At 37.3% G+C, this 18,588-nt stretch overlaps 1 protein-coding gene across 2 annotated transcripts in view; it reads left to right on the forward strand.

The window, feature by feature from the left end:
* ltk (leukocyte receptor tyrosine kinase) overlaps nucleotides 1–18,588 on the forward strand; it is a 165,662-nt gene that overhangs the window by 89,165 nt on the left and 57,909 nt on the right. For both annotated transcript variants that reach the window (XM_039741471.1, XM_039741472.1), the window contains exons 5-9: nucleotides 7,509–7,648; nucleotides 7,925–8,068; nucleotides 13,142–13,291; nucleotides 14,086–14,186; nucleotides 17,331–17,494. In XM_039741471.1, coding sequence (XP_039597405.1) covers nucleotides 7,509–7,648; nucleotides 7,925–8,068; nucleotides 13,142–13,291; nucleotides 14,086–14,186; nucleotides 17,331–17,494 — 699 coding nt within the window. The remainder of the gene's footprint in view (nucleotides 1–7,508; nucleotides 7,649–7,924; nucleotides 8,069–13,141; nucleotides 13,292–14,085; nucleotides 14,187–17,330; nucleotides 17,495–18,588) is intronic.

The following is an 18,588-nucleotide window of genomic DNA, read 5'->3' on the forward strand; positions in this document are numbered from 1 at the left end:
CACATAAAAACATGAATCATAACAACACTGTGAAAGAAAAAGGCTTCTGTGTATTTAAATTGCTTGCCTCGTTTTCCCAAAAGTTCCCTTCCAGAACTCCATTAAGGATTCAATAGCACTGTCATCATTTCTGTAGCTAGCAGGTGGTGGGAGGAGGGTCAAGTTAAAATGAAGGGATCTTGCCTGCAGAATGTGTCTGACGCACCACCGCCTCACAACACAGCACTGAGTGAGCGCTCTCAGACAATTTAATTAGTTAAGAGCTGCGGCCCAACGGCTCCTGCGTCAGGCACAGATGGATAGCACCAGTGTATTTTTTGATTAACTGATGTTCTTTTCATTGATTTTATGTCAGGTCCAGTTCTCATGAGGAGGATAATAGCATTTCAGATCTAAAAATGGGGAGTGGAAAACTAATTTGGAGACCTAGGGGTCAAATCAAGAGAAGGCAGGGAAGGTAGACAGTACAGAGAAAATAAACTCGTGACTAGGTTTACCATCTTTTTTGTAAAAATAGAATTAACGGAGTGGAGTTTGGTCAAGCTACAGGTGAATGGAAAGTATACTACAAGTGTTTAGATAGAAGGGACTAGGGAGCAACAAGGAACAAAGGTATAAAGCAGACTGAATTGTTGAGATATAAGGTGGAGACAAGGAAGAGCAGATGGAGTTATTCATGGCTGTGCGGGGACAAAGGGTACCAGAGACAGGACTACAATGTACTGTAGTTTTAATATGTCACAATTTAATCAAAGCCACATTTTGTCTTAAGGCTCATGATTTACTCAAAAATCTAATTGTTTAATGTTAAATTTGATTTTGTATTTGTTATTTTTTTGCATTCTTGCACATCATGTTGATGACATTGAATATCGTTTGCTATGGTGCCATAAATGCTAAAAACTTGCCCTACATGTATATTTAAGCATGTGATAAATAATAATAATTCATTACATATATAGAGTGCTTTTCTAACCTACTCAAAGTGCTTTACATAGACAGGTGGTGAAGGGGTGAGAGAGCCAACTAGAGACAAGAGATGCTTAGGGACAAGAATGGACAAGGCAGAATGCTGGGAAATTTAGGCAGGACTTAGGAAAACATCATAGTCTTTCCAAAATATGCACCGGAATTTTTTAAGACCACAGGGATCTTGGTTTTACATCTCACCTAAAGGACAGTGACAATTTTTGCAGTACATTGTTTCTGTCACTGAACTGGGGCACTGAAATCTGCACACAGACCATAAGGTAAACACCTTACCAGCACCTCAATTTCCTAGCTGGTCTCCCATCCAAGTACTGGCCAGGCTTAAACATGCTTAGCTTTAGGTGGATTACCTGTTCTGTAGTGCAGGTGTAATGGCTGCTTGCTATGATATCATGGCGACCCATCATATTTAGGAATGTGCTTCATGATCAATATAGTTTGAACTTCCTTTCTAGGGAAGTTTGTTGTTTAGCTTAAGAACATAATTTTCTCTGGCAAGTTCTTTCTAAGGTTGTTTTTGACTTTTAATGTTTTGTAAATTTCATTGATCTTGTGTAGTCAATTTACTTTGGTTTCTGATTTCTAGACCTTTGTGAATTGATCACTGTCCTGGATATTCTTAGTTATTTTAACTGGGTGTTTCCCATTATTTTTATTTTTATGAGTGTTCTTTTAATTTTAACATTATGTTGCCTTTACTATTATGGACATCACCGTTTTATATTGCTTAATACCCCATGTCGTTCACTGTTCCGATTTTGGTTGCCAACACACCCATTAAGCAAAATAAGATTGAGAGGTGAAACAATTGAAATGTTTAAAATTATGAAAGGAATTAGTACAGTGGATCATGACTGTTATTTTAAAATGCGTTCATCAAGAACAAGGGGACACAGTTGGAAACTGTTTAAGGGTGAATTTCGCACAACATTAGGACGTTTTGTTTGCACAGTGAACCACAGACACTTGGAATAAACTACCAAGTAGCATGGTAGACAGTAAGACTTTAGGGACATTCAAAACTTTTCTTTCTTGTCTTTTTCGAATAATTAAGTGGATAAGACCAGTGTGCCTTGTTGGGATGAATGACCTGTTCTCATCTAGATTGTTCTAATTCTCTGTTGTATGGCATTGTGACATCATGCTTTTAAATCTATTTAACTTGGTGGTGGGCAGTCATCAGTATCCATGCTTCAGGATAGAAACAGAAAATCTTTAAAAAGTCTTTGATTTTTTTTTTTTGGTTTGGTACTAAAGTCTGAGTGTGGTGTTTTGAACTTTCTGACTTGACTTTGTGGACACTTTTTCTATAGTGTCGTTTCTTGTGACTGAAGACAGAGAGATATAATTAAAGTTAGTAAAAATCTTTTATTGATACACACCAGGCAAAGGTAAAATGACAGAGAAGCACAGTCCTAGGACGTCTGCCCCGAGGGGTCGGTGTCCCAAATTTTTATAGGGCTTTTGTCTTATGACTTTAGTTACACAAGTATTTCAAAATATTAGCCTGAATCAGCACTAACAGAAATCTACAGGTGGAATACATCTGTTAGTTTCCTTAGTTTGGGGCTCGATGAGTCCACACTTATGGTTTTTTGTGTAGTAACCTTAAAACAAGAAGTAGCACTTAGCACGCATACTTTGGGCAAGGTCTACATGACCCTTTGTCACGTTCGCCATGAGCAAGCAGGGTCTGCATGGCTCTTGTCACATACACCAGATTGATCAAGCTGTTTTGTATTTTTCCACAACTTTGATTTTTAGCTCACACTTTGTAGCATTTCCTAGTAATGAATCTACACACATTTTGAGACTACTGTTTTGTTTTACCTCTGAAAACATCTTCTTTCAAGATACAGTCTGCAATGACAGTAACCACAGGACTTAAATTCAATGTATGACCAACTTTAGGTATGTTTGCTACTGCTGACCCTAATTCCTTAGCTGATAACATACTGTCAAAAAGATATCCACCCTTCAGTAAGAAGCTAGTAACTGAAACTTTCCCTTTAAAATCTGACCTAGACAATGGGTTGCCCGCTGGCAAAACCGACTCCAACCCATTTTTTAATTAGAAGCCAGTCCTCACTTATAACAGATCTTTTTAATTTCATGGCTTGTTAGTGTTTTAACTCTACCATGTCAGTTCATTATTAAATCATTTGTTTCCTTTCTAATGATACATGTATCATCCAAGTGTTTTAAAGTGGATGAATAATTTTCATTTCTTTACTTTCTCTTCTTTTCCCTTCTAAGAACTTAATTTAAACAAATAGTGAATGATGAGTACACACAGATGGAAGTGGAGACAAGCTAGACGTAGAACTGCTGGTTCCTGTGTCATTTGCATCTTATTGCTAAAAAGGAGCAGTTAAAACAATGAATACGGCTGTTTACAACTAGCATAAGCAATTAAGGGTTCAAAATCTTAACAAGCGAGACAACTAAAATTAAGCAGAAAAATGTCACTTGAGCAATAAGTTCTTCATCAGCAATGAATGATTTCTCATGAAACAATTAGGTTGGAAGAAAAATCTGAAGCCACTACAGCCCTCCAGGATTGACACTGTTCAGTCCTGATTTAAAGGGTCTGAGCCTTAAATAGCAAATAAATTAAATAAAGTTAATTAGTAGCAGAGACTAGTCACTAATTAAGTAAATGGTTAGAATTAAAAGCTGTAACCAGGAATCTTAAATCTTTAAAATGAATGAATGTGCATGCGAATGGTGGCAGAGAAGTCTCCAGGTAATCTGGCTGCCATGATAAGCTAAACAGAATAATGTGGGGCATTTTTGACTCTTCCAAACAAGCATTTGAACATTCTCTTCAAACAATTTATGCTTAATGGAAAAGTAGTTGGAATTGAGTGCCTATACCAAGCTTGGTACCAAGCCCTGTTCTTTTAATTCACAAAGTACAAGTTCTGTGTTTGTACTCTGCACACAAGGCAGCTGCTACATTTCTAGAAATAAAATGTAGAAGTAGTTCAGCAGTTTAAAGTGAGGATATTAACCAGTACTAGGCAAACCGTTAAGAAATTAGAGGTTAATTGCTTTGTTTGATGCTGATTCTGTGCTCTTTTAATAAATGTCTGAGCACACGTAATGCAAGAAATAGTCCACCAATCCTTCCATGCATTTTCTGAAATGTCTTTCTCCATTATTCTTCTATTATTCTTCTTTGTTATAAATAGAGTGAAGCTTTAATTGACCAGGGTCCTACTTGCTTATCTAAACTTATGAATACATACCAGATGGTAAATTATGATTTAAAAATGCCTGATGTCTGAAGATTCTAAAGACTGATAAAAACATTAGTGGGGCAGTGATCTGTGGAGTGTTTTTCCCACTTCCAGTTTTTAGGAATGCCTGATCAGCATCTTTTTTTTAAAAACATTAGACCAATCTAGACAAGAACAGCTCAGCCCAACAAAGCTTGCCAGTTATATCCACATCAAGTCTAGTCTTAATCTAGACTGAAGACCCTTTACTTTAGCATTTTTTGCATGAATTCATGATCAGCTGTTTATATTACAATTATGTTTGCTTAAAAGTACAAGGATGACAGTCATTATGAAAACATTTACTGAAATACTCCCTCCTACTATGCCTCTTAGTATCCTACAGTGGCCACTGCTATCACAGTGGTATTGCCAAGCTACTACTTTTACCCAGGAAAAGTGGTATAAGAAATAATGGGAGCCTTGTAATCCAAGACTGCAAAAATTTATTGTTGTTATTAGACTGTCAGGAACATGAAGTTATATTATAGACTGCCCATAAGTGATTGGGTGTCAAGCTGACTTAGTTTGTCAGAACTTTCACTTTGACTATGACTTTGTCAATTAAAACTGACTGTAGACCTTCTTGAGCATCTTTTTATCCGGGAATGCTGTTGAGTAGTTTTCCTTTCCTCCAATAATGAATTTGAATTTGATCTTTATTAATGTATTCAGCCTAATTTGTGCATTCATGCAATCAAATATTTCATGGTTTATTCAGTTATTCAGAACAGTAGACAACGACATGAACCCTCAGAAATGGGAGGACACGTGTGAGATGTGGGCAGAGAAAACTAAAGCCAAGTGCTTTCTGCAGCACCTGCCATTATACAGTACAGCACGTTTGGAGGCCTCATCAGCTTCATCATAAACTACCCAAACATTTTATTTAAATACCACAAAGTGACTATCTAACTGGGAGAGGAATAAATAAAAACCCAAAGTCAGTCCACTTGCCACTGACTGAGAGGTCAAATTAACTAGTCACTTAGTTTAAGTGAACAGACTTATTATCATAATATATCCATTATTACTCTGTCCTTTGATTCATTATTTTTCTCTGAAGATTACCAAATTGTTCTTGAATTTATAGTAAATAAATGTGATCCATTAACATAATTAAATGTTGTATAATAGTTTAACATATCCTCCCTTTTTAAAAAAGTACCAACATAAAGACTCTTTTCCAATCTTTCATCTAGTATTGAAGAGGTAATTAATTTCAATTAACAGCAAACTTGTCTTGCCCACTGCATATACTGTACTCTGTTTACACATAGTACAGTAGAACCCCATATTTGCAAGGAATAGCTTAAATATTGCTAATATGAAACTGTTAAAAGATTAAATGAAAACCAAAAGATTTAGTATTTGATAGCTTTTCTGTTTTATTTTTGCAGTATACATCACACTTATTATAAAAATTGTCACTGTTTTTAATGCAGTAAATTCTAGATATAAAATAGATAGATAGATAGATACATAGATACTTTATTAATCCCAAGGGGAAATTCACATATTCCAGCAGCAGCATATTGATAAAGAACAATATTATGTTAAAGAGTGATAACAATGAAGGTATAACAGATAGACAATAATTTTGTATAATATTAACATTTACCCCCCGGGTGGAATTGAAGAGTCGCATTGTGTGGGGGAGGAACGATCTCCTCAGTCTGTCAGTGGAGCAGGATGGTGACAGCAGTCTGTCGCTGAAGCTGCTCCTCTGTCTGGAGATGATCTTGTTCAGTGGATACAGTGGATTTTCAATTATTGACAGGAGCCTGCTCAGTGCCCGTCGCTCTGCCACGGATAACAAACTGTCCAGCTGCGTGTTTATAATAGAGCCTGCCTTCATCACCAGTTTATCCAGGCGTGAGGAATTCCTCTTCTTTATGATGCCTCCTCAGCACACCACCGCATAGAAGAGGGCACTCGCCACAACCATCTGATAGAACATCTGCAGCATCTTATTGCAGATGTTGAAGGACGCCAGCCTTCTAAGGAAGTATAGTCGGCTCTGTCCTTTCTTACACAGAGCATCAGTATTGGCAGTCCAGTCCAATCTATCATCCAGCTGCACTCCCTAGTATTTATAGGTCTGCACCCTCTGCACACAGTCACCCCTGATGATCACGGGTTCCAGGAGGGGTCTGGGCCTCCTAAAATCCACCACAAGCTCCTTGGTTTTGCTGGTGTTCAGTTGCAGGTGGTTTGAGTCGCACCATTTAACAAAGTCCTTGATTAGCTTCCTGTACTCCTCCTCCTGTCCACTCCTGATGCAGCCCACGATAGCAGTGTCGTTTGCAAACTTTTGCACGTGGCAGGACTCCAAGTTGTATTGGAAGTCCAATGTATATAGGCTGAACTGGACCGGAGAAAGTACAGTCCCCTGCGGCGCTCCTGTATTGCTGACCACAATGTCAGACCTGCAGTTCCCTAGACGCACATACTGAGGTCTGTCTTTAAGATAGTCCACAATCAATGCTTCCAGGTGTGAATCATGCTTCTATAGTTGTACTCAAATGAGACACAGATGCTTAAAGTGCTACTTGCTTCAAATGAAGTTTGATTTTTGTTTGACATTTGGTATAAAGTAAAGGCAACAGAACTTAAGAAAAATAATTACAGGAGGGGATGACTTCTGTTATCCTGAGTGTTGTATCATTTCTAAAAACCTTTGTTGAGCACCGTTTTAATCAGAGCCTTGTCTTTACATACAGTAAATAAAACATGATGACTACTGTTAATTCAATTTCGTTTTCAGTAGCCAGCTACATAGAGAAGTGTGTTATAGCAGAAACAGTTATGGTCATGTGTTTTGCGGACCTAGCATTCACTTGGCTTCACTTGTGCCACCCAGAGGCTGTTGACAAGATTGCAAGATAAATCTCTCCAAAAACATAAGGAAGACGTTGGACTCTTTGAAAGTGCTAAGCTAAACTTTTCTATCCTCTTTTCCATCCACAAGATTTTCTGTCACACGTTTACTCTATAATGTGTAAAGAATATTTATCTTGCTGTGGTCGATTACACGGTGCATTCTGCAAGGGTTACAATACCTCCTTGTCTCTTGTAGAGGAAGCACAATGATAGACAAGTCACTCTGCTATACAAATGCTGTGTTCTATTGGTACCAAAGTCTCTCTTTTAAATAATGTTTGTATGTAGTATTCAGAAAGGGTAAGTCATCCACACTTGAAGTTAATTTCAGTTCCTTCTTTATCATTGGTGCAGAGGGCAGTGGGAGCTGTTGACAGCTCACATTGGTGAGGTGCCTACTCCATTCCGAATCACTCTTCTTTACTCTGCCTGTGGGTGTGAGAGCCTGAGTATTGTGGGACTTGACTCCATTAGTCTTGTGGACTGCACACAAGGTATGAGAAAGTCAGTGTCTGGGGTCAGGGTGTGGGCCTTTACAGTGTGAGGTGTAGTGACGTGAAGGAAGAGAGCACATGTGTGTTATAGGCTGCAGAAAGAATGGACACATTTGTGTCAGTGGAGCAGTGGGTCCCTTGAGAAGTATGTGTATGTATGTGAAAGACTGCATGTGAACAGAGTGGATGATGCATGTTAAATAAGACATGTGAAGAATTGGTCTTCTGGGTATTAGTCTATGGTCCTTCTTTTCTGTTCTGTCATTTCACCTTTAGATGGAAGACATCCATGGCCTGGTGAAGATGGTTGCACAACTGATAATTCCTTCCTTTGCGAGGTTGGCACGTGTATCAACAAGAAAAGACTGTGTGACTTCCACAACGACTGCCCACTAGGAGAGGATGAGGGTGCTCTGTGTGGTAAGCTATAAGCCTAAAGTGTTTGTTTGGAGAAAATCTCCTAGGGTGCTCAGTATCAGAGTTATCTTTAGCTTCAGAGAACCTTTCAACAGGTGAGAGACTCCATTAGCCATGTTTCACAGTACGTCTATATGTACTGTAACATTATGTGTACAGTAAGTGCAAATTGAAGTTATGTTGGTAGGATTTAAGATAACAACCAGAAAGCTATCAAGAATCAACATCTTATGTTAGGATGAACTATAATCAAAGTGCCTTCTATGCTTCTAATCACATGAACACAAAGGTATATAAAGAAAATATATGGAAGGTGATGGTCTCTTTGTTATAGTGGACCAGTGAACACTACCATTGACAACTGTACTGTAAGTCTAAGTGGGCAAGTTTTCTATCTGTCTCCATCTTTCCACTATATTTTTCATGAGGATTTTACTTGATGACGACCGAGGAGCCTCAAATTTGCCCATTCTCCCCTTGCTGGACGAGATACTCCACCCGAATTGGGTTTGAATCCCATTTACATCATTGGTTCTGTTTTTTCATATTCTTTGCACGTTTTCCATGTTTGAAGTTAATACCAGAGCTGCATTGGCCACCTTTTCACAGTGTTACCTGGGTCTGCCACAAGGAGGCTGCAGTTGGCTTTTAGACTCTGTATGGTACTCAATCAAACAAATAACAATAACTTAACAGATGCAACCATTTACTTTGAAATAAAGGTAATGGTGAAATAATAGTAAAACAAGATTCCACCCCCACCTAAGAGAAAGAGTAAAAGAAGGGAGACATGAACAAAAAAGCAAAAAATAAAATAGAACTTTTCTAAATATGGTAAAATGATTAACATAATATAGTTGACCACAGGCTCAGAATACTTATTCTAAAATAATATTGGTAGAATTCTTGCCATGTTTTAGAAAGGTTTGTACTTATCCACGGAGTTATAGAAGGGGTTCTACCATCTGAGCAAGATAAGTCTGAGTGCTTGTAGTGCAGTATAGGATATTACAATCAACCTATCCCTATGCACTTTAATGACATCTGGCAGTACACTGTCAGTTTTAATTTTATATAGAACTTTCACAATGCACACCATCAGCAATACAGGTCAGTAATATGTTTTGAAAAAATCTTTTTTTTTTCAACAATTTACCAATCAATTTTATATTGAGAGATTCAAATGTATTATTATTTATCATGGCTTCTTTGAAGATATTTCAAAATAAACAACCGTAAAGTTGAGAAAAAACTACAGATTAAGAAGCCTGCTGTATGTTTTACTTTAATTCCCAAGCATTATCCTTTGTAAGAGTGAGAATGGCTGTTCAGGATTATTCCGTCATTAATCCAGTTGCTGCAAGAATAGGCCATGTCTCTGAATTGGATTATGCTAATTTGAGAATTTGATGTTATGTGAGTGGCACTGCTGCCACATGGATCAAGAGTTCTGGGCTTCCAGACCATACTCAGTCATTGTTTGTGTGGAGTTTGGAAGTTATTCCCATGCCTGCATGAATTTTTCTGTGTATACTCCTCATTTTCCTTCCACAGCTCCAAAATGTTATGGTTTAAACTGAGTTTTCACTGGTTTAAAAGTGTTTTCTTTTAATTTGGCTATTTTTCTATTTTATGTTACCTACTATGTTTTTGGCCTTCTACTATGTTATGTTTCAAATATTCTTTTGTTTATTAGTTATTTTGTATGTAAGTATTATGTTTATTTAAATATTACAGCATTTAGTTATGTACCTGAATCCTCTACATGTGGATGTTTGTTATAGGGCACACCATTATGATTTTTTTTTGTTCTAGTTTTGTACATTCTTGATTATTAGATATCAGACTTGATTTTGTTTGTTTATCCTTTTTTGCTCCATTTTGGTAGTTTTCCATATAATCTATTCTATTGTAATAAATCATACTTTGTTTAAAGACCCAGGGTTTTTTTTTTATTTTAAGTAACAGTTTTTTGTCTCAAAAGTGTCTTGCTGCTGGGCTTTTCTCTTTCTGGGTTCATATAGGCTGCATCCTACTTAAAGTTTAGGGGAAACCCCATTCTGAATGCTACTCGACCTAGATTTTGTGAAGCCAGGTATCATTTTGGTAGTTGGTGACAGAATAATCATAATACAGAATAGGTTCAATTGAGGATATTTGGCAACTGTAAATTGACCTCAGTAAATATGAGTGTGAATTGGTCCTGGGTATTAAAATTTAATTTGTCTTTGTATTTACTTTTGTTTTTGTTGGTTGTTGGTTTTATTTTCTCCCACTCTCTTGGTTATGTTTTGCTTTCATTGTGTTTCATATATTTAAATTTATCTTTGATCTCTATATCACAGTTATGACTTTAGTGTTTAAGTCCCACTATGTATAAATTACTCTCAGGTGCTACAGTAATGGACACTTAAGTAACATGTGAAAAATTTATATACACAGCTCTTTAAACCACTGCTTGTTGCAGTGACATGTTGTCCCTAATCCTTGATCCTTTGTGTTAACGTGTATTATTTAACTCTTTTTGTGTTTTTGTAATGGGCTTTTAATGATTTTGTCTTTCAAACTGGTTTTGAATTACAATACTGTGATAAACTGGTGCCGTGTCAATTGCTGTTTTCTGTCTTGGTCCCAGCCATACAGGGATAGGCTCCAGCACACCCAATGAACCTGAATTGAATTAAGTGGGTTTAAGAATGTTTTATATGTGTAAAGTTGAAATATTTACTAAATTACTGAAAAAAATCTATGTGCTTTGTGGGATGCTAAAGTGATATGAACTTGCAGTATATAGAAACTTTTATGAACTACTGTATAAGGTAGCCAATTTAAGAAATTTTGAATTATAAAGTGCTACATAGCAAACACCATCCCAAGGCCACTGCACTAACCTTGTGCCAAATCAACCAAAGTTTAAAGTAATTCTTAGCAATGCAAACAAACATAGACTATGTGTTATCACATAGACTGCAACATTGGGAATATGTTTGTGTTCTTCTTGAATTATCTTCAACTAACTGTTGGCATGATATGCTAATAAAACATAAATTTTCATCCTTGACAAAGGAATGATAATTCATATGTTGTATTCAGAGTCCATGAGATCTATTACACTCCATCTTTCTTTAATCAAAATTCTTTCTTTTTGACCATTTCAGTAGTCATATTGACATTGCTATGGCAATCAATTGTGTATGTACTTGATGGATGGATATTTGCTGCTTGCCCACCATCAGAGTGATAGCTCTGAGGCTAAGGATATGTGATGGTATCCAGAAGGTTGCCGGTTGAATTCCCGTTACAGCCAAATGAGATTTTTTCTCTGACTAGAGGGGGCTTGGCGGTCTCATGGCCTGGAACCCCTGCAGATTTTATTTTTTCTCCAGCTGTCTGGAGTTTTTTTTGCTTTTTCTGTCCTCCCTGGCCATCGGACCTTACTTTTATTCTATGTTAATTAGTGTTCTCTTGTTTTAATTCTTACTTTTGTCTTTTTTTCTCTTTCTTCATCATGTAAAGCACTTTGAGCTACATTGTTTGTATGAAAATGTGCTATATAAATAAAAGTTGTTGTTGTTAGTGTTTAGCCCTTGAGCAAGGCCCTTAACCTGCAGCTGCTCCAGGGGCTGACCTTGCACTCTGACTCCAAAGGGTATGCGAAAACTAACAAGTTCATATATAAGAAATTGTATAAGGTGAAATAAAGAACAAAAAACAAAAAGAACCTGGAACCACCCTGTATACATTTGTTTATATATGTATGTCTTCTTCGTCTTCTTTCGGCTGCTCCTGTTAGGGGTTGCCACAGCGGATCATCATCTTCTATAATGTCCTCTGTTCTGCCTCTTTCTGTCCTCTGCATCTTGTTTGTTACACTCATCACCTGCATGTCCTCTCTCACCACATCCATAAACCTTCGCTTAGGCCTTCCTCTTTTCCTCTCTCCTGGCAGCTCTATCCTTAGCATCCTTCTCCCAATATACCCAGCATCCCTTCTCTGCACATATCCAAACCAACACAATCTCGCCTCTCTGACTTTGTCTTCCAACCGTCCAACTTGAGCTGACCCTCTAATGTACTCATTTCTAATCCTGTTCATCCTCGTCACACCCAATGCAAATCTTAGCATCTTTAACTGCCACCTTCAGCTCTGTCTCCTGCTTTCTTGTCAGTGCCAGCGTCTCCAACCCATATAACATAACTGTTGACCTTCCCTTTCACTCTTGCTGATACCCGTCTGTCACAAATTACTCCTGACACTCTTCTCCACCCATTCCACCCTGCCTGTACTCTCTTTTTCACCTCTCTTCCACAATCCCCATTACTCTGTACTGTTGATCCCAAGTATTTAAACTCATCCACCTTCGCCAGCTCTACTCCCCTCATCCTCACTATTCCACTGACCTCCCTCTCATTTATACACATGTATTCTGTCTTGTTCCTACTGATCTTCATTCCTCTCCTCTCTAAAGCAGATCTCCACCTCTCCAGGGTCTCCTCAGCCTGGTCCCTACTATCACTACAGATCACAATGTCACCAGCAAACATCATTGTCCACGGGGACTCCTGTCTAATCTCGTCTGTCAACCTGTCCATCACCACTGCAAATAAGAAAGGGCTCAGAGCCGATCCCTGATGTAATCCCACTTCCAACTTGAATGCATCCATCACTCCTACCACAGACCTCACCACTGTCACACTTCCCTTTGTTTATATATGTATGTGAAGTGTCTATATTTATATATATGTTCCAAAATGTTTCTTTGTTTATATTTCAAAATTATAATATGTGTTTATATTGTACTTGTTTTTTATGCTTGTTCAGAGACACATAATGAAACAGTGGTTTGAACTGTAGTGTCAGCCTTATTCTGATTTGTCTATGTTCAGAACCATTAGGCTACACTGCCTGCCTGGATTATTGTCTGACTTTTGACTCCGCTGGAGTGAAAACCCACTGCTATAGAGCACACCATAAACAACATAAAAAAAATATCATAACAGTTGTGTTAGGTGCCTAATGATGTAAGGTTAATAGTGAGCTTGAGTCCTAATCGACTTTTTTTCTCACATTTGTAGATGCACTACCTCCTGGTTCCAGCTGCTCATTTGAGAGTGGCAAGTGTGGATGGACAGTGTTGGGGGAACAGCACTCCTGGATCATAGTGACATCAGAGGATCTTTCCAAGAATGAAGAGTTATTGGGCTCTGCTCTGAAGGTCACACAAGGTAATCTGATTATTGCCTTTAAAGTTAATACCCTGTAGGTCTTTGTCATGTGAAGGAGAAAAATGAGATCCACACAACATTTAGAGGACTTGCAAACTGAAAGATTTGGAAATAATGATAACATTGGAATGATGCAAACTAGAAAATTTGCTGCAAGGTCTGGTCACATAGTCAGGCAAAGCCCAGCTGCAGTACCGCTGACATACTTATGCAGAGTTAGCGAACCTGCTGATAAATTCAAAGCGCGGATAGAAAGTGTAGTGTTGGTCTTCTGTCAACAGCTGCAGCTTAGCCCCAGCCAACAAGAAGCTGCCAATATGAAATATAAGAAATGTCTAGTTATGTGAACATTTTATCCTAGTAACAAAAACCTTGGTTTATATTTACAACATTAAAACAATTATAACGAGAACATGCCATTCAGCTCAACAAGCTTCATCCTATTTATCTAGTTTGCTCAGAATATCATCGACTTGATATTTGAAAGTCCCATAAGACCACACAACTTGGTCATTTATTACATGTGTCAATGGTCCTTTACATGAAGAAACACTTCCTAACATTTGTTCAGAATGTGCCCTTGTAGATAAATACAGGTCCATGAACACATTTAGTTCTTCTAAAGACTTGGTAAACTATTGCATTTACTGGTTTTTGGCTTGGGTAGAAGTACTTGTATCCTTCAGATGCACAGGTTAAAAAACTATATTCAGATTGTGTTTGAAACTCCCCCAGAAGTAGCCTGACTTGAGACTAATTCATGCACTTGACCTTTCTTCTCCTCTGCTCCCCAGGACACTTCCTGTTTTTACAACTCCGTAATAAGCACATGGAAGGAAGTGCTTCAGTGTCAAGCCTCACTCTACCACCTCCCTCTTCATCTGAGGACTGTCTGGTAAGATATACAGTATTAAGCATGAGATTTTTCCCCTGTCTAGAATTCTGAACAATTTCAGTGATTCATTATTAGCATGCAAGTTAATCAAGATATGCACTTCAATACATTAAAAATTTCCTTGCTGTCTGAGACTATAGGTCTCCGGTCTATAAACACATGCGTAAATTAGAAGATGAGAATGTCTGATTTCCAAGCAGTAGAAATAATGATTAATTGTATGCTTTTCTTAATCACCATTTTGTGTTTTCCCATAGCTGAACAAGGTTTCTTGAGCCTCTTCATCTAGAACATATTGTCCTTATACGCTTTATATGTGTTAAGAGCACAGGATCTGTGTGTGCTACGTGCCTTTACATGACAGAGTGTTTTGCTGGCCGTGCTCTTATTTGATATTGTTTGTGTCCCGTGGGTATTTTAAGTGTCTTCCGAGAACTTCTGAGAAGATCACGTCTCGTCGCCCTGCTTTTCCTTTCTAGGATTTTTTTTTATAATAGAGAGATAATTCCACATTGCTCAAAGCCGTTAATTCATATCATAGAACAATGGTGTTTACTTCTGTTAAATTTCATGTGACACAAATTTTCCCAAGTCTGAATTCAGTCCTGGTCAATCTGCAATGCATCAGCTGATTATAGATTATCTGCTGTTTCACCTAGTTTAGTGTAATCTGCAAACTTAACCAGAATGTTATTTATATTCTGGTAAAAAAATCATTTAAGACTATTTCAAGTGTGAGGAATACCTTGGCTTTAAATGAATACAGTAGTGCTTAAGAGAATAACACAGATAAAAAAGTTGACATCTGTTGGGTGGGCTGACTGGTCTCTTTTTTCCCTTTGTGTTATTGACATCTCCTCTAGCAATGAAATTACTAAAAAGGTTATGACCATACTCATGATTAGTATAGCTGTAAAGACAGCTAGCCAAATATTGTGTCTGACCTAAATGTGACCTTTTATATGAGCCTGACGTGCCATCATCTACAGGAATTCTTATTGGCCTTACTTCAAGGAAGAAAATGTGACATTCTGTATGTAGATAGTTGGTTACACTTGCTTATGCATCATGTGCATTACAGGTAAATTAATGGAAAGAACTATTAAGAATAAGATTGAAGTGACACCTTTTATTGGCTAACTAAAAATATTACAATATGCAAGCTTTCGAGGCAACTCGGGCCCCTTCTTCAGGCAAGATGTAATGTTACATCTTGCCTGAAGAAGGGCCGGAGTTGCCTCGAAAGCTTGCATATTGTAATCTTTTTAGTTAGCCAATAAAAGGTGTCATTTTGCTTGGCTTTTCTCTACATTCATAATGGCTAACACGGTACAACAACCTAGTACTATGAATAAGATTGAGTAACACATCGCAAAAAAAAGAGTTTTACTGAACAGTCAGCATTGGTTCTTTTGAGGTTGGTCATGTTTTACTAACATGCTGGAATTTAATGAAGAAGCAAAAAATGGATACGATGAGGGTGGCCATTTATCTTGATTTTCAGAATGCATTTGATAAGGTCTTGCCTGGGAGGCTGGAAAACAAATTAAAAGAAGTGGGAGTTCAGAGTACAATGTGTAGATGAGTGCAAAATTGGCTAAAACACAGGAAGCAGAAGGTTATGGTGTTTGGATCCTTATAAAAATGGGTGGTGTTTAGAGTGGTATCTCTCTGGGTTTAGTGCTAGGGCCGTTGCTATTTTTAATATATGTAAATTATTTGGATAGGAATATAATCAGGTTGGTTTAGTTTGCAGATGATATGAAGCTATGTAGATTGTCAGGTAATCTTGAATCCATTGAGATGCAGACTGGGTCAGATTTATAACAGATAAAATTTAATGTAAATAAAAGTAAAGTATTGCAAGTAGGAAGTAAAAATGTTACTTATGAAACTAGAAAGTACACCCTATGTGAGGGATCTAGGGGTTGTGGACTCATCACTATCAACTTCCCGTCAGTGTTCAAAAATCATTAAGAAGGCTAACAGAATTTTAGATTATATAGCATGATGCATAGAGTACAATTCAAAGGAGGTTATGCTTAAGCTTTATAATGCACTACTGAGGCCTCGCCCCAGAATATTATGTGCAGTTTTAGTCACAAGGCTACAAAAAAGACAAGTCCAGAGAAAAATGACTAGGATGATTTCAAGATTTCAGAGGATGAGTTATGGGGAAAGATTAAAAAAGTGGGATTTTTCATTTTTAAGTATTTAAAATTCTGAAGAGAATTAGTACTGTGAATTGAGACTGCTATTTTAAAATGAGTTCAACAAGATCATGGGAACACAGTTGGAAACTTATTACAGGGTTAATTTCGCCCAAACATTATGAAGTTTTTCTTCACACAGAGGTCCATAGAAACATGGGATAACTAAGAATATTGCAGACAGTAGGTCTTCAGCAACCTTCAAAACTCAACTTGATGTTATTTTGGAGGAAATAGGTGGATAGGACTGGCGAGCTTTGTTATGTTAAATGGCCAGATCTCACTCAGATGTTTCTAATGTTTTAATCAATGTTAACAGTATACAAAATTATTGTCTGTTATACCTGCATTTTTATCACTCTTTAATATTTTCTTTATCATTATGCTGCTGCTGCAGTATGTGAATTTTCCCTTGGGATTAATAAAGTTATCTATCTATCTATCTATCTATCTATCTATCTATCTATCTATCTATCTATCTATCTATCTATCTATCTATCTATCTAATCTGTAAGGTGCAGCTGCATGTGGTCGTACAGTGCCTGCCTAAGTTCTGTGGGGTTTTTTTTCTTTCATTACTGTGAATTCACGTCTCTGCTGGTTATATGGCAAAATATGGGGAACAGGGAAAGAAGCAGCTTTTGATCGGGCTCGTATAATTGCATAGAATGAAATTCAAATACAAATAAAAACATTGAAGATCAGATATTTCTGTCTACTTTCTGTACATTATTGTTATCCTGGCTTATGTAAGAATTAGGTAAAAGGACAAAACTTCTCCACTGCAATAAAATCTGGGATCTTCTTTGTTGTTTTTGATTAATCTTAAAAATATACATTTTTGCAGTAAACAGATTAATTTTGAACTCACACTTGGCTTCATCTGGTTTTCTTTTTAACAGTTTTTTTTTTCTCCCTTCGCTCTTGTGTGCAGGTTCACTTTTTGCTGTATCTGTTTGGAGTCTATAATGGCACCATATCTCTATTAATCCAGGACAGTGACATACAGGAGGGACCTCTTCTGGTTTGGCAACAAGCAGGTAGTTGGAAAAACAACTGGGTGGAGATCACTGTGCATCTGCGTGATATATTACACAGGTACAGAATAATTCTATTTTAATAGAGTTACTCTCTGGACAGGTGCTGGAAAGCACATAATGCAAGTTTTGTGAAATTATTCAGACCAGTGAAAAGCATATTTATAACCATTTGTCCATGGTTTGTGACTTGAGATGGTACATTTCATTACAGATTGCATCTCCCATGTGATTGTCAAGGGAAGCCTGAATGTGGGTGTGTGTAGTTGCATGGAAGCCTTAATTTATCTTGTTTCTTCATTCTTATTTGCAGTTGCATTCCAGAAAGGTTCAATAAATTAGGGAATTCCCATACAGGAGGTCTCTGCTGAAATGTACTACTTTTCTTAGGAGATGCATTCAAGTGTGAATCCTGGTTGACACTTGTTTAGGTGAATACCTGTTCCTGCTAATACTAATGGGAATTATATAGGCACGACAAGAAAGAAAAGGTGACTGTTATGTCCCAGAAGTCTCTGGATCTGTGATGTTCAAAGTTATTAATCTTATTTAAAAGAAATTAGTATGTACAACTTTAACCTGAAAGGTAATGTGATTGAAAATCCTTATGGTATAAGAAGTTAACAGGCAATTTAATATTTGTGTCTTCCGAGTGAAATTTACAAACAGGAAATCATATGTCTAGTTAAGTCAAGAGCTCACGTAAAAGGAAACACTTTGTATCTCAGAAGAAGATACATTTCCTGAATATGAATTTCTTCAAATTTAGTTGATGACTTCAGATATTAGGAACTATAACTTGTAATTAACTACCACCTGTCTTTTTTATGCCTAATGTTGCTAACGTAGGAGTCTACCCTGAAATAGATGTTTTGGTTTAAAAATGGAGGAGTGGAGTAATATACAGAGTTTAAGTTAGCTATAGTTAAAAGTTCATGTATTCATTTTCAGCATGTACAGTATATGCATCACAGCTGGACTACCAGGACATGGGAAATCTGAGTCCAAAAGGGAGTGACATGGGTCAATAATGGATAGAGAGCCAGCTTTTTACATACATTTTTAAAGCACCCATTTGCACACTCATACTGTACACTGCAGCTAGGATTACTTAATAGTAATAGTCGTAGTAGTATTGACACATGTACAAATTGG

The sequence above is a fragment of the Polypterus senegalus genome, chromosome 18 (genome assembly GCF_016835505.1).
Source record: "Polypterus senegalus isolate Bchr_013 chromosome 18, ASM1683550v1, whole genome shotgun sequence".
In the NCBI taxonomy this organism is placed as follows: Eukaryota; Metazoa; Chordata; class Cladistia; order Polypteriformes; family Polypteridae; genus Polypterus; species Polypterus senegalus.